The following is a 24,876-nucleotide window of genomic DNA, read 5'->3' as shown; positions in this document are numbered from 1 at the left end:
TTGTGCATTCCTAGTGTGTCTATGCCATCGAGTGCCCAGGAGACGTGGTTGTGCACGGGTTAGGAAAACAAACGCTCAATTTCCAAGCATTCGTTTTTTTCCCACGGCAGCTATTTTACCGGCACAATATACAAGGCCCATTCAGTGTATATTGTGGATGTACATTGTGCATCCTGAATTGTTTTTTTTTTTATGTCAAAACTTTTTTTTTTTTTTTTTTTTTTGCATGGTGCTGCTTTCTTTGGTCCTTCCTACTTAGTATTGCAAACCACAGAAAAGCAGGAGTTTTATTGTTTTTAAGTTGAACCCCTGATGCTCCAGGGCAGGCGTAAAATTTTACAGGTTACAAAGTGTGTGTTGGGTGGCACAGGGATTTTCTGCATTGCAGTGTAAGAGCCAATAGCCTCATCTGCATGGCATTTGCATGTGATGAGCGCTATTAGCTACGCCTTTGTTTAGACGCGCTTATCCCCTTATTGCATCAGGGGTTATGGACGCGTGCACTAGGCCTGGTGCACTTTATTGCATCAGCCCCGTTGTCTTTTGCAATGACAACCACAAAGTACTTTGTGCTTCTCACCATCTAAAAATGAATGTGACTCTTTTCAAGATAAGAGAGTCTGATGTCACTCTCCTGACATATTTAGCTCTTTAAAAAGTATAAATCATTTTCTGGTGGGCCCAGGCTATGAGTTTAATAGTGTTTTTCTATAATGCGTGTCCTGGAGGAAATTGCATTCCTTCCAGATTATGATGCTTTCCTTTATTCAGAACAGCATAAGAATTATCCAAAGATGATGTCATACATGAGCTGTTCTGACCATACAAGTCACTTTTTCAGACATCTGAATTCAGAGTATTTGGATAGTTCTTGTATTGGTCCTGTAGAGAATCTGCTGTTGTGAAAAACTGGTACATCACCCAGGAACAGGCAGAAAAATTGCAACCAGCCACAGGAAATTCATAGCGGCCCCATGGCTTTTAATTCACTCACCACAGAACCCCTCTGGCCAGCCACAGCTTTTAAGCAGCTGATGCTATATATTGCTATACAATATCGTCATAGCTTGCAATCCTGTTTCTTTCTTGATATTACTATGCAACCCTTAAAAAAATCAGTAAGAGTTCGGCCTGGAAATAATGGTAAAAGGCCAATTTGCGGCACAACATATCAACATTCGAAAAGTATGTTGATTTAAAACAAACTTAAGTTACCAAGGAAGCAAACTGGGGAGCTTGTTGACACTTGAGCACACTTTAGTAGCAGACCAATGATGAATGTATCAGCTACATCACTTTTTCAGCTTTTTTTTTTTTTCTTTACCATTCTTGAACATCAAAAGTGGCCTGTATGATTAATGGCAGTTGTGGCTAATTAGAGATGCCATTGAAAACCATGAAATGCCCATGTAAAGCAAGTCTGATTTAACTGAAAGGGAGCATATCTAAGTCGGAGGCACTTTTGGTTTGCTGCTATTTAAAAAATGCATCCTATTAGCCTTTCAAAATGGAAATGTTTTTCTTCTTTAATTTAAAGAAAAAAAAAAAAAACAAGAAAAGATTAAGTCTGCTCAGCGGTTCAGCCTTCTAGGGGGTAGCACGCATAGCCCGGAGCACTCGGGAGACTGTGGTTTAATTCCTGGTGCCGCCAGTTGGTTAGGAATCACGATATCCTCGGTGGAGGGAGCTGCTGGCTCAACACAGTTCCTGAAGCAAGAAAAACAAAAAAGCAAACTTCCTGTTGCCTCTGGTACTGGTGAGGTACTGGAACCCGTACTGCTGAAGCTACGGCCATCCATAACAGGGCTCCAATGCAGGGAGTCTGATGTAGACTGTCACGGCGATAAAGCTGCTTTTCATCAAGTCTAATTCGCACACTTTCCCTTTGCAGTTCATTCACTTTACTCACTGCCATGAGCCTCCATGTGTGGCTATCATGAGGTCAACTTCACAAAAATAAAGGGATTTAAAATGACGTTTCCTGAAACTGGGAGGCAGGGTCAGAATCAGTAGCATTAAATTCAAGTGAGCCACCGTGCACACAGTACTTGGTTGGTTCTTTTTATGTTATCCATTCCCAGGGGGACACTAAAAAAAAAAAAGTGCTTGGTGTACCAAAATGCACAGCATTATTCAATGAATTTGGAAGAAGATCCAGACTGAATCAACTGCTCTAAAAAAAAAAAAAAAAATTGAATAATGGAAGTTTGCAATGGGGACCAGGGTTGCCAACTGCCCATAAATAGCGATCACCTTCTTAACAGTTGTAAAGTACCTAGCCATGCGGTCCAGAAACTTCCTCCAGATGCCCACTGCTTCTCTGGTTCCCTCGGACGTCATAAATGTGCAGGGGACCGGGGGAGATGCACAAAGGGCCAGAAAAGCATAACCTACAATTTGGTGCTGATTTCAGACCCCGGCTGAGAAGCTGCTGCTGCTGCTTCTGAATCACCTGCAAAGTTTGGGAGGCTAGGACAGGAAGTCACCGCTGAGATGCCAGTGATGGTGGAACTTAGATGGAGATACTGTGGCCTGGAGATGCCCCCCTGTGGGTAGGCCTTGTATTAGTGTGCTGAGAGGGAGGACTGAGAGGAAGAGAACCTGGAGGGATGGAGGAGAGAGGAGCAAAGGGAATAGCGCACCTGGAGGCAAGGTGCGAAGAGGTGAAAGTACCTGAAGAGGATCCATTTCCCTCCCCCAAGCCCTGCCTGTTTCTAGAGTCCCAAATCCTGGTGTCTGTTAAAAAAAAATAAATAGTTGGCTTGCCAGTAAAAATTGGTCAGACTGTCAGTAAAAAAAAATATTTTCAGGAGTTAGTAACATGTTCAGGACCCATGCAAATTAATCAACTGATATATCCTGAATAATATGTTCACCATACAGTGATGAAACGTTAGTCATCATTATCACTTTCCCTGTTATAATGTAACTTTTTTGCTTTCATTGTTTAACTGGTTCCCCCTAGTTTATTGTAAACCGGTACGATAAGACCTGGTTCTTGAGCATCGGTATATTAAAAGAATTTAAATAAATATTTCTTGAAGAAAGAATATCCACTTGATGTGATATCCTAAGATATTTTGCAAAACAATCCAGGACTAGTTTAAGGATTATGGGTCCCAAATCTGAACTAGTAGTCTGTTCTACATTCAGCAGGCGTGCATGCTCATTTTGAAACAATATGGACAATGCAATAGCTAGCTTTCTTCATTGCATGCAGTTATTTGTTTGTTTATTTCAAATCTTATGGCCCACGCTATCAATATTACTAGGCAGGTAACATTGATATATTCATAAATAAAATACAGCAAAACCCTCACAAACAAATGAAGCAGCGAACCTATTGGCCATCAAATTAACAACCAGACATTGGAAGCCAATGCACTTTAAAAAAACTCCTCAAACCCTTGTCCAGACAAGTAGGCGCCAACAGCTGGTGATCTCATTTACTACCCTCAGGTCATCTGGCAGGGAATTCCACGCTGAAGAGCTTCTCCCCAGGTTCAGGGCAAACCTGTGTGTATATGAAACAACCCGGGTCCTCAGCTGAGACCGAAACCCCCAGATCAGTCACTTACCTGATGCATTGGGTATCTGAGGGCCAGGCCCGGATCCCAGCTCAGACCCAGGCATTGCCGTACATCAAAATGGTGCCTTCTGCTGGGGAGAATGCGCTGGAGTTAACTCCGGCATGACCCCAGCGCATGGCGTCAGTTTAAAGAAAGAAGAGGGATGTCGTTGACGGAGCTGCCAAGCCAGACTCCCAGCCCGGACCTTCTGCCTTGACCAGGGTGGCGGATTCCCATGGACCGGGTAAGAGGGGGCCGGGGGGGGGTGGATCCTGGCCCCGGCATTTTCCCGGATGGGAGGGATCGGTGATGGGGGATGGGATGGGGGGCCTTGGGAGACCCTGTTTTCTTTTTGTGGGTCATTTTTTTAAAAATGTTTTGTTCAATTTTTTTTACACAACTAAAATGAATCCATCATTCCACAAACCAAAATTCATTGGGGAAAAGCCTCCCAAAAATGAACCAAAAATCCAAAACAAATTTGTTTATTGCAACACACTTAATGTGTGTTGCAATAAATATTTTAGCACGTGCATTTCTATATTGCCTCACTGTGAACATTATTAGCTCGCACACTAACCCATAAAACCTCTTTGCACTAATAGCATCTGTGCGCTAATTGGGGTAAGGCCATAGCGAAACAAATGTTTACACACCAAACTGCGCTTACTGAACCCTTTTATTTCTTCGTCATTCAGCCCTCTAGCTGCAAACCCGTATAAAAGTAAGTCAGGCACATGGGGCTAGTTGTCAGTGCTGAAAGCAGAAATGGGAAAACATCTGAACCCCCAGGAAAGGAGGTGAAAGCAGAGAAAAGACGTCCAGGAGGCAAAACTCCAGACCAACAGCAGATATCTCAGATACCTATCTGCCAAGAAGGAGAAAGAATGGCCTCACAAGGTGCCTCGGCCGGCCCTGATATATCCATCTTGTTGACACCAAGGAGGGAAATCTAGTCCTGAGTCAAAGGGACATTGTACCTCACCACCTCTCCCAGCACCTTATAGTGTCGGGGAAGCAATGCCAGCTCTTCCTGCTGAAGGCGCAGGATGTTTGCAATGGCCTTTGCACAGCAAGTTTAGACATCTAACCATACTACAGTCCCACATGCCACATCCCCATAAGCTACTCCCTCGCCCTGCGGCATCTTCTCCAGCCACAGCATTTACAAGCAGCCACCTGAGGACCATGGATCGGGTGAAAAGGCTGCCCCGTGAGCATTCCTCCTGGTTTCTGCTTGATACCGTCTGTGAGCGACTTACACCTCAACTGCTGCAGCCTTGTCTCCACTGCAGCATCTGTCTAGCAGACTCTTCACTTACCTGAGACCATGCAGTGCAATGCTTCTGCAAGGTCACGGCTTTCAACTGGAATTTGTGGGATTGTCCTTTATTTGTAATAGCGATAACAGTGGGGAGTACAGCATTGTCAGAAAAACCGTTGTCATCAGTAAACCTTTTGAGGGTGGAGGTTAAAGGAGTCAGTGTGTTTGTTGGTGCCTCTCCTCTCTGATATCTTCCTCTCTCTTGCTCTCTACCTTACCCTACACTTCTCCTGCTCTAGCAGCCCACATCTCCATCAGTACCCACCCCCTCCCCAATGCATCCTGTTAGCTGCGCTCTGCATGCTAAAATGTTAACACCTGATGTGAGACAGCTGTTACATTTTAGGCCTTAGCAAGTGTGTTTTAAAGAGCATACTCAGCTCTTTAGCATTTACCTGTATTTATACGCTTATTTCAGACGCACATTAAATGGCCTGAGTGTGCACCCAGGCCCCTAAGTCACAGAGTGAGTCTTCACTTTAGGCCATCCTGGGAAAAGCTGGATAAGATTTAGTCAGAACTGCAGGGAAACGGATGCATTATGACTTGCATCATCACTTTCCCCAGTTTATAAATGCACCCAAACTGGTGCCCTTACTCAGTATAAAGTCCTTATTTGCATAAAACTGCAAACCAACTTGATAGACTTACCTGAAAAAGAATAACAAAAGCCAAACGAACAGCTAGGACTGCCCAGTACTGTTTGGAAAAATCATATGGGATTGGGGACCATGGTGGTTCTCTGTAATCTTTGTACCTAGTCAGAGAAATGACTCAATTAGTACTCTGAATTTTGTTTTAGAAATTTCCATCTATTAAATACCAAGATTTTTCTCATATTTTATTCTATATCTAGCTATGAATAAGAATGTGACACTCTTTATTTCTATATATATCTAATAGATTAGACTAATAATAAACAAGCTATAGTAACGCCTTTTTATTCAGCTAACTTAATAGATTTCCAAATAATTTTGAGAACTGCACTTCCTTCAGTCTTCATTGGACGGGTGAAAGTACAAGTCAAAAATGCATTGTAAATCCAATAAAAAGGTATCATCTACAGCTTGTTTGATCTTTATTTCCACTGATCTAAACAGACTAGCAGGGCAACCAGACGAGTTTATTTAAAATATTAGATACAGTTATAACTGGGTGCACTACAGCTTTAAGCCTCCATACCTCTGTGCGCTGTAGGAAGAATTGGATTAATTTGGTATTACAAAGCTACCTTGTACATAAACAGCCTTTACCACCTTCCCTTTCAACTTAAGAGGACAATTTTCAAAGCAGATCCCCCCTCCAAGTGGCTTTCACAGCAGGGAGACTCATAGCCAGATTTTAAAAAGGCGTTCCTGGGGAGGTGTTTCGGATGAGGGAGGAAAGCAATCGTGCGCCATCTTGGATGCACCTGCAGAAAATTATCGAGCCAAAATCTGCCGGCACGTTTCCGCTTTGAAAACCTGCCACAAAGTGAGCATTAGGTGGGCTGCTGAAATGTGCCCCCCCCCCGTGACTCAGACAGATGGACAGTGAGAGAGGAAATGCAGTGCTGATGAAGAGCCTTCATTTTGTCACTTTTGACTGGATTTTCTGCGCTGGCTGAATGAAATTGTGATACTGACCCTTTGACAAGCGACCATTACAATTCCCAGTGGGCTCTGAAGTTAACGTGAAAACTCCTTACCCTTCTTCCATATTTGGGGATTCTAGGGTTGTCATCCTACGGAGTCTGGCCTGCTAACTGTCTTCACACCTCAATTTTCTCTTGCCCGCTTAGTACTAAAATACAGTACCACGCACCTTATTGTTTTACATTGATATGTATCACTTTGGATGTTTTCACTTATTTTGGGGTACACCGTAAAGCGAAATACATAGTGCACAGAAATATATTTTTACATTTTGTAAATAAAAAAGATTCAGAATCATCCAGAAAGTTACTTCAGGTGTGGATTTGAGTTCATTGGCTTCCTAGAATTACAGTGCCGGTTCTTATCTCTGTTAAATAATTTATATCAATATTATTTGTTGTTAGAGTAGAAGTTCCAGAAGGTTTTTTTTTTTCCTGCTGCAAGCATGGCTAGATTTGGCTATAGGCAAGTGTCTAAGGTGCCAAATTCTGAAGACACCGAAAAACGGAGACTCCCCCTGCTGCTCTTTGACTTACAAAGGGTGTGGGGAGGGACCCTACCCCCCAGCTTTCTGCCTGTGGGCACCATAATCTTAAATCCGGCCCCTGGCTACACGAGATTTGTTTCGTTGGCTGTACAGCTCTCAGACCTTGGGTATTGATCGCAGGGAGTAATCATTGCTTAGAATGTAATTCCTTTCTGCCTCTGTCCCTTCTTCTGTTGCTGGTCCCCTGCTCGAGCTTTAGTTTTGTCCAAAGCGTGCATAATCTGTGGCAACCATAGTAAACCATTTCCTTGCTTGCTGGCCACCTACCAGGGGACGTTTCTTTATTTGTGGTTATGTGGATCTGAAGTCAAGGTTTTGAAGGCCTTGTTCACAGACCTCTTCCATCCTGATCTGGGTGTGCAGAATGAAAAAGATGATTCATTTTCGGGAAACGACAATCCTGACAGAATCTTGCCACATATCAAAGATACCAAATAATAACATTCTGCTCTGTGTAGCCTCCCATGTTCACACTACTGAATGTTCTTTCCTTGTGACCATCGAGTTGTTTGTGATTGTCTTTCCCTTGTCTTCAGGAAGAATCTCATCATTTACATTATGATATTTCAACACATTTCTCTTCCCTGAATTCCCTCCTCCTCCTCCTCCCTCCCTTCCATTTTGTATCAGAGACCAGAAATAAAAGTCAACCAAGAAGTTGTAGGTGATTGTCCGATAGAAAAGTAATTTCATGCATTTTTTGACAAGCTTAGTTAATGAACTGGTATCGCAGTCAAATTGGTTGTCCTTTTATGTCTGTGTATCTACATGGACTAATATGGCAACCATTTATTATCAGAACAGCAACCCAAAGACTGGCTTTTAGTGGCATGTGGAGCACCGGTTTTGAGTTTCACTAGTCCTGCATTGCCGGGACTTATGTAGGGCAGTGTTTTGTTTTCCAAAATTTTCAAGCCCAAGACACAGCTACATTACCGAAAATGTTGTGTTGTGCACTAACTTCCAAGGGACAGGCAATGCAGACAAAGAAGAGCTAGGGAAGCACTGAAAGCTCCATCAGTCTCTTCCAAATTTACAGTCAAAAGGAGAGAAGGGGCCGGTGTCTCTGAACACACGAATCGGCCAGTTCCTTCTGTATGCAAGTGCATAAGAAGGGAGAAGTCAATATGATTCAGGCAGCTCAGTTACCTCGGCTGCCGCATTTGACTGCCAACCTCCATGGCTGCTGCTCCCAACACTCAGAATGAGTCACATCCAATGCTCACTGCACTCTCTCCCTACTCACTCGGCCTGGAGATAAGACAGAGACTGGAAGGACTAAAAGGAGGAGACTGAAGAGGAGGTGTCTGTGCACTGTGTATGTGCCTAACAAAGCGGGACCATCTATCCATACCCTGCATGCTGCCCATTAATTACCACACTCCAGGTCTCATGCAGGGAGAGAAAGGACATCCTACGTGTTCAATAGCCACCCTGGTGGTACTTGCTGCTGTGAGTTACTGAGAGCAGAGTTCTAGATGCTGTTCTGAGTCCGAGAAGCAGATAGCGGTAACTTTTCCATGGCATACTTGATCAGGTCTGATGGCACACTAATTGGGAAATGCTGCTGTAGGATACCCCCAATATTTCCTTTCAGGAATCTGTCAAGGCCAACAACATCCCAGATCCTGACCATATATATGCTGGTATATACTTTCATTTTTCTAAGGAGCATTTCCTTGCCACTTGCATTCCGTATGCAGTCTAGGGAATTTTGTTGCCACTAAGAACTGAGAGTTTTGAAGCAGCAGGATATGTTAGATGACCGAGGGGTAAAAGGAGCTCTTAGGGAAGATAAGGCCATTGCAGAAAGACTAAGGGCCGGATTTTAAAAGCTCTACATGCACCGGGCCTAAAGCCCCGGGACGCATCTAAGTCCTGGGGCTTCCAAAAAGGGGTGTTCTGGGGGCAGGGCATGGGTGGGGCGGGCAGTGCGGGGGCAGGCCGGGGTGGGGACAGAGGCCTCCGACACAGTGGCCATTTGCTGCTGTGTCGGAGGATCATGTACTGGCAGGCTCCCGGCGCGTGCAACCCGCGCCTGCCTCCAGGAAGGTGGAAAAGGTTTGATAAATATTTTGGGGGGGATTAGAGTAGCGCTAGGGGGGAAAGGTTAGGGGAAGGGGTGGGAAGGTTAGGTTAGGGGGAGGGAACGGGGAAGCCCGTGGGCATCGGCGCACGCAAGGTGCACTAGTGTGCATCCCCTTGTGTGCGCCAACCCCAATTTTATAAAAATTGGGCATACATGTGTGCTTGCTGGGTAGTGCGCTAACATGTACGCCCACACGCAGGTCTTAAAATCTACCCCTAAATTAATTCTTTGCTTCCGTGTTTACTAATGAGGATGTTGGGGAGATACCAGTTCCGGAGATGGTTTTCAAAGGTGATGAGTCAGATGAACTGAACCAAATCGCTGTGAACCTGGAAGATATAGTAGGACAGATTGACAAACTGAAGAGTAGCAAATCACCTGGACGGATGGTATGCATCCTAGGGTTCTGAAGGAACTTAAAAATGAAATTTCTGATCTATTAGTTAAAATTTGTAATCTATCATTAAAATCATCTGAAGACTAGAGCGTGGCCAATGTAACCCCAATATTTAAAAAGGGCTCCAGGGGCGATCCGGGTAACTATAGACCACTGAGCCTGACTTCAGTGCCGGGAAAAATAGTGGAAACTATTCTAAAGATCAAAATCGTAGAGCATATAGAAAGACATGGTTTAATACAACACAAGTCAACATGGATTTACACAAGGGAAGTCTTGCCTAACAAATCTGCTTCATTTTTTTGAAGGGGTTAATAAACATGTGGATAAAGGTGAACCGGTAGATGTAGTGTATTTGGATTTTCAGAAGGCATTTGACAAAGTCCCTCATGAGAGGCTTCTAAGAAAACTAAAAAGTCATGGGATAGGAGGCGATACCTTTCATGGATTACAAACTGGTTAAAAGACAGGAAACAGAGAGTAGGATTAAATGGTCAATTTTCTTAGTGGAAAGGGGTAAACAGTGGAGTGCCTCAGGGATCTGTACTTGGACTTGTGCTTTTCAATATATTTATAAATGATCTAGAAAAGAATACGACGCGTGAGGTTATCAAATTTGTGAATGGTACAAAATTATTCAGAGTAGTTAAATCACAAGCGGATTGTGATACATTACAGGAGGACCTTATAAGACTGGAAGATTGGACATTCAAATGGCAGATGAAATTTAATGTGGACAAGTGCAAGGTGTTGCATAGAGGGAAAAATAACCCATGCTATAGTTACACGATGTTAGGTTCCATATTAGGAGCTACCACCCAGGAAAAGGATCTAGGCATCATAGTGGATAATACTTAGAAATAGATCACTGTGCTGCAGCAGTCAAAAAAGCAAACAGAATGTTGGGAATTATTAGAAAGGAAATGGTGAATAAAACAGAAAATGTCATAATGCCTCTATATCGCTCCATGGTGAGACTACTCCTTGAATACTGTGTACAATTCTGGTCACCGCATCTTAAAAAAGATATAGAAAAGGGCAACCAAAATGATAAAGGGGATGGAACAGCTCCCCTATAAGGAGAGGCTGAAGTGGTTAGGGCTGTTCAGCTTGGATGTGAGACGGCTGAGGGGGGATATGATAGAGGTCTTTAAGATCATGAGAGGTCTTGAACGAATAGATGTGAATCGGTTATTTACACTTTCAGATAATAGAAGGACTAGGGGGCATTCCATGAAGTTAGCAAATAGCACATTTAAGATAATGAGAGAAAATTCTTTTTCACTCAACGCACAATAAAGCTCTGGAAATTGTTGCCAGCTGGGTTCAAAAAAGGTTTGGATAAGTTCTTGGAGAAGTCCATTAACGGCTATTAATCAAGTTTACTTAGGGAATAGCCATTGCTATTAATTGCATCAGTGGCATGGGATCTTCTTAGTGTTTGGGTACTTGCCTGGTTCTTGTGGCCTGGTTTGGCCTCTGTTGGAAACAGGATGCTGGGCTCGATGGACCCTTGGTCTGACCCAGCATGGCAATTTCTTATGTTCTTATGATATAAAAGTTTCAATGAATGCATTATTTTTAAATTGCAATGATCTCTCTTGTCTGTTTTGGTTTGTGTTGGTTATTGGGAAAACAATAAAAATTAAGCATTAGAAAACGGAATGGTGGTGGTGAGGAGATGCAGCACAGTCATCTTTGCCTAGAGCAGCAAAACTCCTAGCAGCAACTGGGGTAAGTGGTCTATCACATATAGGAGAGCTGTCTCATACCCACCAATGTATGTTTGCTTTAAAAATAGTGATTGCATTCTGTGCACGCCCACTGGAAGCAGGTATAGAATGCATACTGTTCTCACTACTGCAGAGGGGAGGATGAAGGTATTGACATTTTTAAAATTATTTTTGACTCAGTTTCTGATGTCTGTTAAGTAGCAAAGTTCTGTCTTACTGGGACTTCACTTATCTCCAGAGGTCACAGGAATCCAAAAATAAGAGAGGTCAACTTGTTCCCAACATAGTTTGCCAAGAAACAGATTTTTCTAAAAAAAAAAAAAGCGACAGTTTATGCATCGTGTCTCTGGAGTCTAGAGCTAGATCTACTATATTTCTTCATATCAGTTTACTGCAGATAGCGGCATCACAGCTAAACCATTCTCTGACGTATGCGAGCCATAACAACGTACATCCGGCAACCCCATGCTCCCCCTGCCAGTTGCGTCTACATGTTAATGCAAGACACCTTATTGTGCCAGAAAAAGCTGCTCAATGAGCCGTTTAAGGATGAAAAAACAGCCAGTTTGGGGCATGCCAAAACAAATGCAGCAATTTTTCATTTTTAGTTTAAAGTTTATCGTGTTAACATCACGCTGCATACAAAGGAAGTAACCAATACAGATGCAGCAATTTGGGAAGCACACACATCTTAATCCAATTAAAAATCATTCCAGTCTCGTGGATCTTTATGGATTGAGGCTAAAACGGGGGCATAATTAATTTTGCAAAGCTCCTGGAAATTGCCAGATACCCGGACCCAAATATTGGAAACACCGTCCCATCCCCCCGAGGCATCCTGGGAAATCTCCCCAAGCACTGAGGGATTCTCAGACCCAGAGTCAAGGGAAAAAGGTCAGACTTTGCATAATTTAGCTGATAGCCAGATAGGACCCCAAAAGCTTCACTGGCATCCTATATTAAAGACAGTTTGTATGTTCATAATCAGCTTGAAATTCTTGAGAATAATCAGAGAGTTAGGAATTTGAGATTTTTTTTAATTTTACTGAAACTACACTAATATCTGCTTGTGAATTATTTAAGAAGGACCTCAGAATCTTCCAACAATCAAAATAAGATTGTAAGCCCTTTGGGGATAGGGAAATGCTTACAGTAGCTGAATGTCTTTTGAATTGAGGGCGATATATATGGTGTTCTATCCATTGGTAAGAAGTTGTATGTGTGCACCTGGTATAAAGAGGTCCTGGTTCTCAGAGAACGAGTCCGATCTCTGGAGGCTAGAGTGGCAGACCTGGAGGAGCTGAGGTATATAGAGGAGGCCTTTACGGACATAGTAGTCAAGTCACAACTCCAGTCTTTAGTAGGGGTGTGCATTCGTTTTGAACTTAAATGGAAAACGCAACTTTTTTTTTTTTTTTGACTTAAAAAAAAGATGAGGCGTAAACGATCGGATTTCCAACTTATTCAACATAGCTATGTTGAATACGTTGGAAATCGCGATTGTTGATCTAAATACAAATTTAAACCCCTCACCCTCCTTAATCCCGCCCCCCCAAGACTTACCAAAGCTGGCCAAAAGTTCCGTGAGGGTCCGGGAGCGACGCGTGGGGAATCACGTGACGCCGCGTCACTCTGACGTGGCGCCGACGTCACGTGATTCCCCTCGGGTTCGCTCCCGGAACCCTCGTTGGGCCCTCCTGACTACAGTGAAAATTCCACTCAGGACCCGGCCCAGTCAACTATTTTTCAAATAAACAGAGCCATTTACCCATAACCCTTGAAACACCAGCATTAAAATCTTAAACTGCGTTTGCATATTAACGGGAAGTCAATTGAAGATCTGTAATAATAAGACAGAAGAAGTGCATTTGAGTCAGCCGAACAAAGTTCTTGCTGCATTGTTCCTAACTGAAGTCTGTGCATTAACCTCTAAGGCCTCCTGACCCCCCCAAGCTGGCCAAAAGTGCCTTTTGGGCCCAACGAGGGTTCCGGGAGCGAACCCGAGGGGAATCACGTGACGCCGCGTCACTCTGACGTGACGCCGACGTCACGTGCTCCTTGCAAAGGAGTTCAGGAATGGCGTCCTGACCCCGCTGGACCACCAGGGAGTTTTGGTAAGTCTTTGGGGGGGGGGGATTAAGGCGGGTGAGGGGTTTAAATTTTTATTTGCACATATGGACATAGACTCAACTTATGGAATTCTCCATAAGTCCATATTGACCGCAAATGGGACCCCCATTCGACTTATGGACTTATGAACTTAAACTTTTGGTCTGCACATCCCTAGTCTTTAGCTCTAGTGCTATCTTGGAGGAGGAAGGTCACCTGGTCATACAGCATCACCCTGGTGTAGCAGGAAGTGATCCTGTAGCAAGGACCTGCTATCCAGTTGATGCATTGACCTCTCAAAGTGAGGACAGGTCTCCCAGGGCTACTACCCAGGAAGAAAGGGCTAGGTTGGTCATCATAGTTGGTGAGTCAATTATTAGGAATGTAGATAGCTGGGTAGCTGATGGACATAAGGATTACCTGGTAACTTGCCTGCCTGGTATGAAGTTGACGGACCTTACCTATCATCTAGATAGGATTTTAGACAGTGCTGGGGAGGAGCCAGCTCTTGTGGTACATGTGGGCACCAACGACATAGGAAGGTTTGGGAGGGATGTTCTGGAAGCTAAATTTAGGCTTTTAGATAGAAATCCAGAACCTCCAGGGTGGCATTCTCTGAAATGCCCCCTGTTCCAAACATAGGTCCCCTGAGGCAGGCAGAACTCCAGAGTCTCAATGCATGGATGAGATGATGGTGCAGGGAAGAGGGATTCAGTTTTGTAAGGAACTGACCAAACTTTTGTGGAAGGTGGGAGCCTTTTCCGAAAGGACGTGCCCCACCTTAACCAGGGTGGTTCTAGACTGCTGGCACTAAACGTTAAAAAGTGATAAAGCAGCTTTTAAACTAGAACAAGGGGGAAAACCGACAGTTGCTCAGCAGAACATGGTTCAGAGGGAGGTATCTTCGAAGGATACTAAAGAAACAGGAGAGTTAGAGCATCCCAACAGAGAGGTTCCAATAAAAGCAAAAGTAGTCCATTTGCCTGAGGGTAAAGAATCACCTGAGCTACAAGATTCCAAATTATCACTGTGAACTGAAAAGAAGGTTATTAATAGAAACAAAAAACACACTTTGAAATGTCTGTATGCCAATGCTAGAATTCTAAGAAGTAAGATGGAATGAAGAAGTAGACATAATTGACATCTCAGAGACCTGGTGGAAGGAGGATAACCAATGGAACAGTACTATACCAGGGTACAAAATACCGCAATGATTGGGTGGATCAACTTGGGAGCAGGGGTGCTTTATGTTTGGGTTGGCACAGAGTCCAACAGGATAAACATCCTGCATAAGACTAATTGCACAATCAAATCTTTATGGGTAGAAATCCCTTGTGTGTTGGGTAAGAGTATAGTGATAGGAGTATACTAACATCCACCTGGCCAAAATGATAAGACAGATAATGAAATGCAAAGAGAAATCAGGGAAGCTAACCAATTTGACAATGCAGTAATAATGGGAGAATTCAATTACCCCAATATTGACTGGGTAAATGTAACATCAGGCATGCTAGAAAGGTAAATGACTCCTTCATGGAGCAATTGATTCAGGAATTGACAAGAGAGGAAGCCATTTTAGATCTAATTCTTAGTGAAATGCATGTTTTGGTGAGAGAGGTAATGGTGGTGGGGCAACTTGGCAATAGTGATCATAACATGATCAAATTTGACTTAATGACTGGTGGGACAATAAGTAAATCTACAGTTCTAGCACTAACTGATCGATTTTAAAAGGCTGGCATGCGTCAAAATGAGGAGATAGGCGTGTGACTTGGACCCGCGTGCATCGCACGGATTTTAAAAGGCCCGTGGCAACGCTTGTATTTTCTGTAAAAGGGACAGGGCATGGGCATAGTCTGGGCGGGGCATGGATGGGCCAGGACTGCACCATGAAGTCAGCACACAAGCGCACGCCGGGATCCCCTACTGTGTAACTTTATTTCTGCTATGGACGGCGTGTAAGTCATGCAACAAATAAAAACCAAAGCTAGTCAGAGGTGTTCTAAGCCTCGTGGCTAAAAAGGTAAAAGGGAGGCAAGTTAGCTAGGGGGTTTAGGAAGTCCTCTGCTTTACTGGGACAAACTGGGAAAAAAGCCTATTGCATCGCCACGCATACCTACTAAAATTCACCCCACATATGCGCTCCAGACTGCATTCGCAGGCACATGCGCACGTCAACATAAAATCATGCACAGATGTACACGTGGATAGTCGATTTTATAACAGGCGCACATATGTTATAAAATCGGCATGTCAATTGCACGCACCGGCAAATGTGTGCACATGTTTGCAGTCACGTGGAGACTGATAAAATGAGATAGTTAATAAAATGCTGAAACGGGCAGCTTCAAAGGTTAAGAAAATTGCTCGGACCAGAAGGCATATACCACAGGGTTCTGAAAGAACTCAAAAATGAAATTTCAGATCTATTACTAATAATTGGTAACCTATCTTTAAAATCATCCATTGTGCCTGAAGATTGGAGGGTGGCCAATGTAACCCCAATATTTAAAGAGGGCTCCAGGGGTGATCCAGGAAATTATAGACCAGTAGAACTGACTTCAGTGCCAGGAAAAGTCATGGAACTATTCTGAAGAACAAAATTACAAAACATTTAAACAGATCTGGTTTAATGTGACACAGCCAGCATAGATTTACTTAAGAGAAGTCTTGGCTCACAAATCTCCTACATTTTTTTGAAGGGGTTAATAAACATGTGGACAAAGGTAAACCGGTAGATGTAGTGTATTTGGATTTTCAGAAGGCGTTTGAAAAAGACCCTCATGAGAGACTTCTAAGAAAACTAAAAAGTCATGGGATAGGAGGCGATGTCCTTTCGTGGATTACAAACTGGTTAAAAGACTGGAAATAGAGAGTAGGATTAAATGGTCAATTTTCTCAGTGGAAAGAGGTAAACAGTGGAGGGTCTCGGGGATCTGTACTTCGACCGGTGCTTTTTAATATATTTATAAATGATCTGGAAAGGGGAACAACGAGTGAGGTGATCAAATTTGCAGATGACACAAAATTGTTCAGAGTAGTTAAATATCAAGCAGATTGTGATAAATTGCAGGAGGACCTTGTGACACTGGAAGATTGGGCTTCCAAATGGCAGATGAAATTTAATGTGGACAAGTTGAAGGTGTTGCATATAGGGAAAAATAATCCTTCCTGTAGTTACATGATGTTAGGTTTCATGTTAGGAGCTACCACCCAGGAAAGAGATCTAGGTGTCATAGTGGATAACACATTGAAATTGTCGGCTCAGTGTGCTGCGGCAGTCAAAAAAGCAAACAGAATGTTAGGAATTATTAGGAAGGGAATGGTTAATAAAACAGAGAATGTCATAATGCCTCCTTATCACTCAATGGTTAGACTGCATCTTAAGTACAGTGTGCAACTGTGGTCGCTGCATCTCAATAAAGATATAGCTGCAGAGAAGGGTGACCAAAATGATAAAGGGGATGAATGGCTCCCTTATGAGGAAAGGCTGAAGAGTTTAGGGCTGTTCACCTTGGAGAAAAGACGACTGAGGTGGAATATGATAGAGTTCCACAAAATCATGAAAGGAATTGAACGAGTAAATGTGAATCTGTGATTTACTCTGTCAGATAATGGAAGGACTAGGGAGTACTCCAAGAAGTTAGCAGGTAGTACATTTAAACAAATTGGAGAAAATTCTTTTTTATGCAACGCACATTTAAGCTCTGGAATTAGTTGCTGGAGGATGTGGTTAGGGCAGTTATTGTAGAAGGGTTTAAAAAAGGTTCCTGGAGAAGTCCATTAATTGCTATTAATGAAGTTGACTTAAGGAATAACCACTGCTATAAGTGGTATTAGAAGCATGGGATCTACTGAGTCTTTGGGTGCTTGTCAGGTACTTGTATCCTGGATTGGCCACTGTTGGAAACAGAATCCTGGGCTTGATGGGCCCTCGGTCTGACCCAGAATGGCAGCTTCTTATGTTCTCGTGTTCTTACTGTGGGCCCCACATCCTGTCCCCTTCATCAGTCCTATTGACACCAATATAAATTAGTGATTAACCTATTTTGATATCAGCTGTACACAATTTCTGCTATGATTGACTGTATCAAAATTTTAGGCATGATTAAGAAAGCAAATAAATAGGTCTCTCTTCTTTGGAATTTTTATAGTGTGTTGTTATAGACTTGTGTAAATAATGGGGAATTCTCTTAAGATAAATTATATTTATCTTCTGAAATATATTGTAGAGCCATGTGTCAACATCACAGAGCACACATTCAATTAAGGATTTAAGAATATAAGAGAGATTAAAGATAGGAAGATTATATGGTATGGTAAAGCGCTTCTGTCCGAAGACCCATTATTTGAGAACTCCCAATATCCAGAAACAAATAGCAGTCTAAGGCTGTGTTTCATTATCCAGAACATCTTCTATTATCCCGACTTTGTGCACCAGATAGTCAGCACAAGCCAGCACCTCAGCCTCCTCCTGCCTTGCTCACTGCTGTTCATTTGCAGGGGCAGCCATGACAGATCAGCAGCAAGGCTCCGAACCTCCAGCTTCCTGGAGTTTTACCAGTTTATACTTCAGAAACACTTTTTCTTTCAACAGCCGTTGCTTCTCTGCTTCTTTTCTGGAGGAACTGTCACCATTTCAAATAAAAAGTGCTCTACTACCTTTTATAGAAGAACAGCCTGGATCATTTTTCGGATAATTTCAGGAAAGAACATAGCACCGAGACCGTTTGTTTTTTTTTCTATGCAGGATGACATTTTGCAATATATGGACAGGAAGAACAGGTTTTTCTAGTTCTCCTGGATACGATGGCAGCTTTTGATCTTATTGACTATGAAATCCTTTTGTGGAGATGCCACTTGTTAGGGATTAGAGGATGCATTAAAATGGTTAGCTTCCTTCTTATATGATCATGTATCATGTGACATCAATCCATATTAAGGGCTCTGTTTCTTCTCTAATTAAACTGCCCTGCGGAATCCCTCAGTGCTCATCACTTTTCCCAGTGCTTTTTATTATTTTTATACAGCTGCTGGGGAAGGTTTTGCACTCGGGACGCCACACAGATATATACTACATATCTATGCCGATCATATGCATCTCATCTGCCCAACGGGTCAAGACACTACTCCATGATTACTCCAGCTTCAGAACGGGCTGAACACAATGTTAAATTTGTTATTAAAATCTAAATTTCAACCAAGATCCTTAAGATGGAGAGTTGGCGACTTTAAATCAGGATTCTGTAAAGTCACCTCAGTAAATTCTGTGAATTCTCTAGGGGATACTTTTGACTCCACTTTCAATCTAGAGACCCCAGAGAGCACAATAGTCTTCACTGCTTTTTTAAAATTGTGCATGGGGCAGAAATTGACTTTGAAACAGGCCCGTGGACGCACCTGTGCGTGCGTTTGTCAGCTCACATCCAGAAACGCAGCCATTTTATAACATACTTGCATACATGCGCCGATGTTATAAAATAAGCTGAACGCGCGTACATGTGCACACAATTCTATATGGACACGCACATGTGCACGAAAATGCCACATTTACCACTTAAGTGGGGGGATTTTAATAGAAACGCACACCGACACAATTTCCAGTTAAACCACTTCGCTCCCCATTGACTCAGATAAGGGATAGGACTTCCTAACCCCCCTATTTAAACCCTGCTGTTTTGTTTAAGGACTTTCATGCCATACAAAGCGGAAGTAAAGTTGCACGGTAGGAGACCCTGGTACGCGCCTGTGCATGTAAGCATTTACACGCACATCTCTTGGCCTTCCCCCGGCAGGCCCATGCTCCGCCCAGACCACACCTAAGCCCCGCCCCTTTCCCAAAACTTCTGACTTGTATGCATACCCAGGAGGTACGTGTGTACACGGGCAGCTTTTAAAACCTGCTCAGCACATGCCAGTCCGACATACTCGCGTATCTCCCAGTTTTGGTGCATGCCAGGCTTTAAAAATCATCTAATTGTGTCCCCTATTGGATCTGAAATCATGCAAGGCAGTTTTTCATGCTTGGTGGTATCGCATCCGGTCTACTGTAATGGTCTTTGCATTGTCTCCCTTAGAGGTTAATGCACAGACTTCAGTTAGGAACAATGCAGCAAGAACTTTGTTCGGCTGACTCAAATGCACTTCTTCTGTCTTATTATTACAGATCTTCAATTGACTTCCCGTTAATATGCAAATGCAGTTTAAGATTTTAATGCTGGTGTTTCAAGGGTTATGGGTAAATGGCTCTGTTTATTTGAAAAATAGTTGACTGGGCCGGGTCCTGAGTGGAATTTTCACTGTAGTCAGGAGGGCCCTTTTAATGATTCCAACTTTTAAAGTTATGAGGAAAACCAGGCTCAGAATAAAAGCTTTTATGGTACTGTTCCCTACACTGTAGAACAGACTGCCTGTGGATGCTAGCTTAGGAGCTGAACTATCTAACCTTTCAAAAGAAGGTTACATTTTGGATATTCCCTTAAGGCACTGTCTGGTTTTATGATCTCGGGGTTTCAAATCAGGCATAAGAACATAAGATATGCCATACTGGGTCAGTCCAAGGGTCCATCAAGCCCTGCATCCTGTTTCCAACAGAGGCAAATCCAAGTCACAAGTATCTGGCAAGTTCCCAAACATCAGATAAATCACAAGCTACCATTGCTTATTAATTACTGTAATAGCAGTTTATGGATTTATCCTCTAGGAAGTTATCCAAACCTTTTTTAAACCCAGTTACACTAACTGCTATAACCACATCCTCTGGCAATGAATTCCAGAGCTTAACTATGCACTGAGTGAAAAAATATTTTTCTCCGATTTGTTTTAAATGAGCTACTTGCTAACTTCATGGAGAGCCCCCTAGTCCTTCTATTATCTGAGAGAGTAAATAACTGATTTACATTAACTTGTTCAAATTCTTTCATGATTTTGTAGACCTCTATCATATCCCCCCTCAGTCATCTCTTCTCCAAGCGGAACAGCCCTAACCTCTTTAGCCTTTCCTCACAGGGCAGCCATTCCATGCTCTTTATCATTTTGGTCACCCTTCTCTTCACTTTCTGCAGTGCAAGTATTTATTTATTTATTTATTTATTTATTTATTTATTTATTTATTTATTTATTTATTTATTTATTGAGTTTTATATACCATCATTCGGTTTTGCCATCACAACGGTTTACAAATTTCGATAGAAAATAGTATATTAAATAGTTAGTATAGACATTAAGATAAAAGTTGCAGTTAGAGAAATAGTAAGGTTACATATGCAAGATCACATGGTTGTGTGAGGTTATATAGCTAAGGTTAAATATAAAGGTTGTCATGGTTGAGAGTGTTGGACATGGTGAGGTCCGGTGACATGGTATATAGTGAGGCGGATGTATAATTGTCATTGTGTGCTTTGGTGAACAGCCAGGTTTTCAGTTCCTTCTATATCTGTTTTGAGATGCAGCATGGTTGATGGTGGTCTTTTTTGTTTTAAATGTTTATTGTTTACTATGTTTGTGGTTTTATGTTTCTGTATAGTTTAATTATGATTCTTATTTTTGAAATGTGAATTTTGTAATCATGTTTTTACTCTATCTTTGTACACCACTTTGGGTAGCCCAGAAAAGCTGGGAAGGTGGTCTAGAAATTTTTTTTTAAATAAATACTGCATTCCCATGGGCAAGCAAATGTAGGAATTTTTGTGTATTTTAAGTATTTTTATAGATGTCACAACTGAACAAATTTCCATGAAGGGCTTAGTCACCAAGGCAATTCTGTTATTAAATTAACAGATACATGTATTGTTGATATAATGTAAAATGCATTAGATGACTACATTAGAATTACATAACTCGACATGGAATTTAAAGTACAAAGAATGATTCAGTCAGACTCAGATTCTTCGGCCTGGCACTCTAACACTGTGAACATGGACTGCATGAGCTTTTCCTTTTAGGAAACATTTCCTATGAGGAATGCATCCAACCCCAGGCACAGCAGCAAAACAAGACCTATTAGGGTACAGGTATTTAAACAAAAGAAAGTACCTCATCAAACAGTGCAAAGTCGACTTGCTTAACTCATCGCCACGGGACGCTCGTGGAAGCGAATAATATATAACGTGACACGCTTCTGGAAGATTCATCAGTCACAGGCTATTGGATAGAACAGCCAGGAATGTCACTCTAGGGTCAAGCGATCCCTAAACTGTGACCGCCAGAAGCTGGAAGGGTGTGACGGGGAATGGGGAACTCTGCATTTGCCCTCCTCCTGTAAGCACTCACAGAGAGGATGCTGGGTCAGAGGGGACCTTTCGTGTGACAGCAGTTTGGCAATTATTTTGTTCGCAGCGCCACAGCTGAAAAACAGTAGTTTCTGTGAGATTTGTCATAACTCTGTTTTAACTCCTGCAGTCTTGACTTAAATCACAATTCCCATTGTTTCAAGCTGAAAGTGTTAACTTGACATTTAGAGGCACTTCTTAGAAGTCATTTCAGTTAATACGTTTAATAATGATGTCATCCCTTTCAAATGCGATGAAACTGATTTAGTGAACCCTTTGCATCTTGATAACTCAATTGCAATTTTTACTTTTCTACCATTAAACTAAGTCCAATCCAGCTGTTTCCAGCTGCAAAACTAATCATTCAGTTTCAGTGATCAACATATTCCCTTCCCAAATTGTCCATTATAATGAATTAGATGTAAATATATTTGTGAACATAACGGCTAAGCTGAGTAGTTCTGATTGGCCCAACTTGTGGGAAATGACTTTCTTCTGTACCACAGGAAGCATTTTTTGATAGCTCCCATTAAAGTGTTATAAAGTACTTGGACCAACCCTGTGGCCTGCTGCCGAAGAGGCTCGGGTTCAACAGCCGAGCTTGGGGATGTGCTGCAGAGGCAATGCACTTGATGGCAGGAAGAGGAACTGATTTCCGCTGTTGTCGATCCTTGCTAGCTGAAGGGGTACCGCTGAGGGTAAATCTTGGAGAAAACTTCCTTCCAGACCTGCTGAAACATGTAAGTTTCCCTTCCATCGCATCAGTGGTCAGTTACTGAAAAGCAACTAGGATATCTGCTTTTCACCCACTTTTAAAAAAAACCAGGGCTTGACCACTGTGACCTTGCAAACTCAGACCAATCTCAGCTCCTTGCCATTCTCAGCTAAGATCCTGGAATCTGTATTTTTGACACAGCTGTAGGATTCTGTGGAGGAGCACGAGATCCTCAACCAATATCAATACAGATTTAGCAAATCCCTAAACACAGAGATGCTGTTGGGATCTCGCGTTGATGCTATTAAACAAAGTTTTGAAAAAGGATGTGGCTCCATTTTGGTCATGTTAGATCTGTTGGCCGTGTTTGACACTATGGACCATTCGACTTTGCTGACTTGATTGCATGAACTTGATATTTCTGGCCGTGTTTTTGACCGGTTCAAATCATAAGTCATGGACAGAAAACAATAGGCTTGGATCATTAAGTATTGCTGTAAATTTTATCCCATGTTTTGGAGAGTCCCACAGGGGTCAGCTTTATCTGCTCTGCTATTTAACATCTACCTAGTTCTTATGTGTTCTCTATGAGGGCTTTCGGCTTTATGTGCATCATATACAGTTTTATATGCCAGTTAATAGTTCATGGAGAGAGACTTCATGTAAAATCTCCTCCTGTATGAGCACAATTAAATCTTGGCTTACTCTTAATTGGCTAGCTCTTAACTTATCAAAAACTGAAATTTTGCTGTTACAACGTCGGGAATCTATTATTAGCCCAATGTCTATTATCACTGATGGCAATGCTGTAAAAATTGTTCATAAAGCAAGGAGTCTTGGCAACATTAATGACTACAAACTGTCCTTTGTTCCGAAAATTAAAGTAGTGGTGAGGGCAGGATTTTATAAATTGCAACTGCTGCGTCCACTCAAAGTCTTATTGCAACCCAGTGACTTCCATAAAGCAGTTCAGCTATTGATAATGCCTCTTATTGACCTCTGCAGTGGTTTATATCCCGGCCTTCCTGCTTCTGCCATTATTACAGAATGCTGCTGCCCGACTTATATTGGGCCTCGCGATACAGGAACATATCGCTTCTGTTTTGGCTAGCTTGCACCTGCTTCCCATCCAGTTCAGGATTAAGTTTAAAATTGGATTTTATTCGAGTTAATGCATTTTACTCAAGCAAGAGGGCTTTTGAAAATTGCTACAATATATGTCATTGAGTTGTCCTTAGGATTTGCTCAAATAAGTGCACTTGAATGGCTTTTGAATGGCTTTTGAAAAATTGCTTTGATCATAGTTACATTTACACGTGTAAATCATTTCGAAAATTCACCTGTTTGTTTTTACTGATTTCATTTTATCACTAATATTGTCATTAATTTTTATTGATTTGTTTATTATGTGTGTTTCTTGTGAGCTGCCTATGGCAACGCATAGGCGGCATGTAAATAATCATAATCATAACCATTCAAAAGAAGAAAGCATTTACGTTTCTAGGATATTAAGATTATAAAGAAAAGGATTTCCGAAAACCTTGGTCCAGCTTTTTTTCCACTGGAAATACTGAGATTTTTTTTTATATGTTTTTGGAGCAAAACTGCAGTAATTTTACCCTCAGCCCCCCATGTGGGCTTCTGTATTTATTGGAGCTTTATAAAATCACAGTGCTATTGTTATTAGCATTAATATGCTTACATTAAACCTGTAGAAATGTTCAGCTCTTGGCAGCTATAGATCCGCTCTAGGCAAACATGTTTGTAAATGCTGAGGGCCACGTTCAGTGCTATTATCTGGACAAATGGCACCATTTGAATATTCGGCCATGTTTGGCAGCTGGCACTAACCTGGCTATGGGCCAGATTTTGAATCTTACGTGTGGGGGGGTACATTTATGCGCGCTACCCGGCGCACATAAATGTACACCCAATTTTATAACATGCGAGCACTGCCACGCGCTTGTTATAAAATCTGGGGTCGGTGCGCGCAAGGGGGTGCACACTTGTGCACCTTGAACGTGCCGAGCCCGAGGGGAGCCCCAATGGAGTTCCCCGTTCCCTCCAAGGCCGCTCCAAAATCAGAGCAGCCTTGGAGGGAACTTTTCTTTCGGTCCCCCCCACCTTCCCCTCCCTTCCCCTATCTAACCCACCCCCCAGCCCTACCTAAATCCCCCCCACCTTATTTTATATTTTACGCCTGCCTCTTGCAGGCATATCTTGCTGTGCCGGAGGACTTGGGACCGCCCCTGCCCCCTTCCCGCCCCTTTTTCAAAGCCCCGGGACTTATGCGCATCCCGGGGCTTGCTCGGCACACGCAGGGGTAGGTTTTTGGGGATTACGCGCGTAACCTTTTGAAAATCTACCCCTATCATTTTATATGGCTAAAACGTACCTGAATAAGTTGAAAGCAGGGTGGGGCATTCTGGAGCAGAGTCAGCCATCCAGCTAACTTAACTGGATAAACGTAGATATGGAGCATTATCCAG

The 24,876-nt window shown here is 42.5% G+C and overlaps 1 protein-coding gene across 1 annotated transcript in view; it reads right to left on the bottom strand.

Annotated features, from left to right (window-relative positions):
• The window catches only part of ANO2 (anoctamin 2), a 421,412-nt gene that overhangs the window by 7,049 nt on the left and 389,487 nt on the right, over positions 1-24,876 (bottom strand). The window contains exon 24 of the mRNA XM_029597539.1: positions 5,545-5,650. Coding sequence (XP_029453399.1) covers positions 5,545-5,650 — 106 coding nt within the window. The remainder of the gene's footprint in view (positions 1-5,544; positions 5,651-24,876) is intronic.

Source organism: Rhinatrema bivittatum, chromosome 4, assembly GCF_901001135.1.
Source record: "Rhinatrema bivittatum chromosome 4, aRhiBiv1.1, whole genome shotgun sequence".
NCBI classification, from domain to species: Eukaryota; Metazoa; Chordata; class Amphibia; order Gymnophiona; family Rhinatrematidae; genus Rhinatrema; species Rhinatrema bivittatum.
This window is presented reverse-complemented; position numbering and strand designations above follow the sequence as displayed.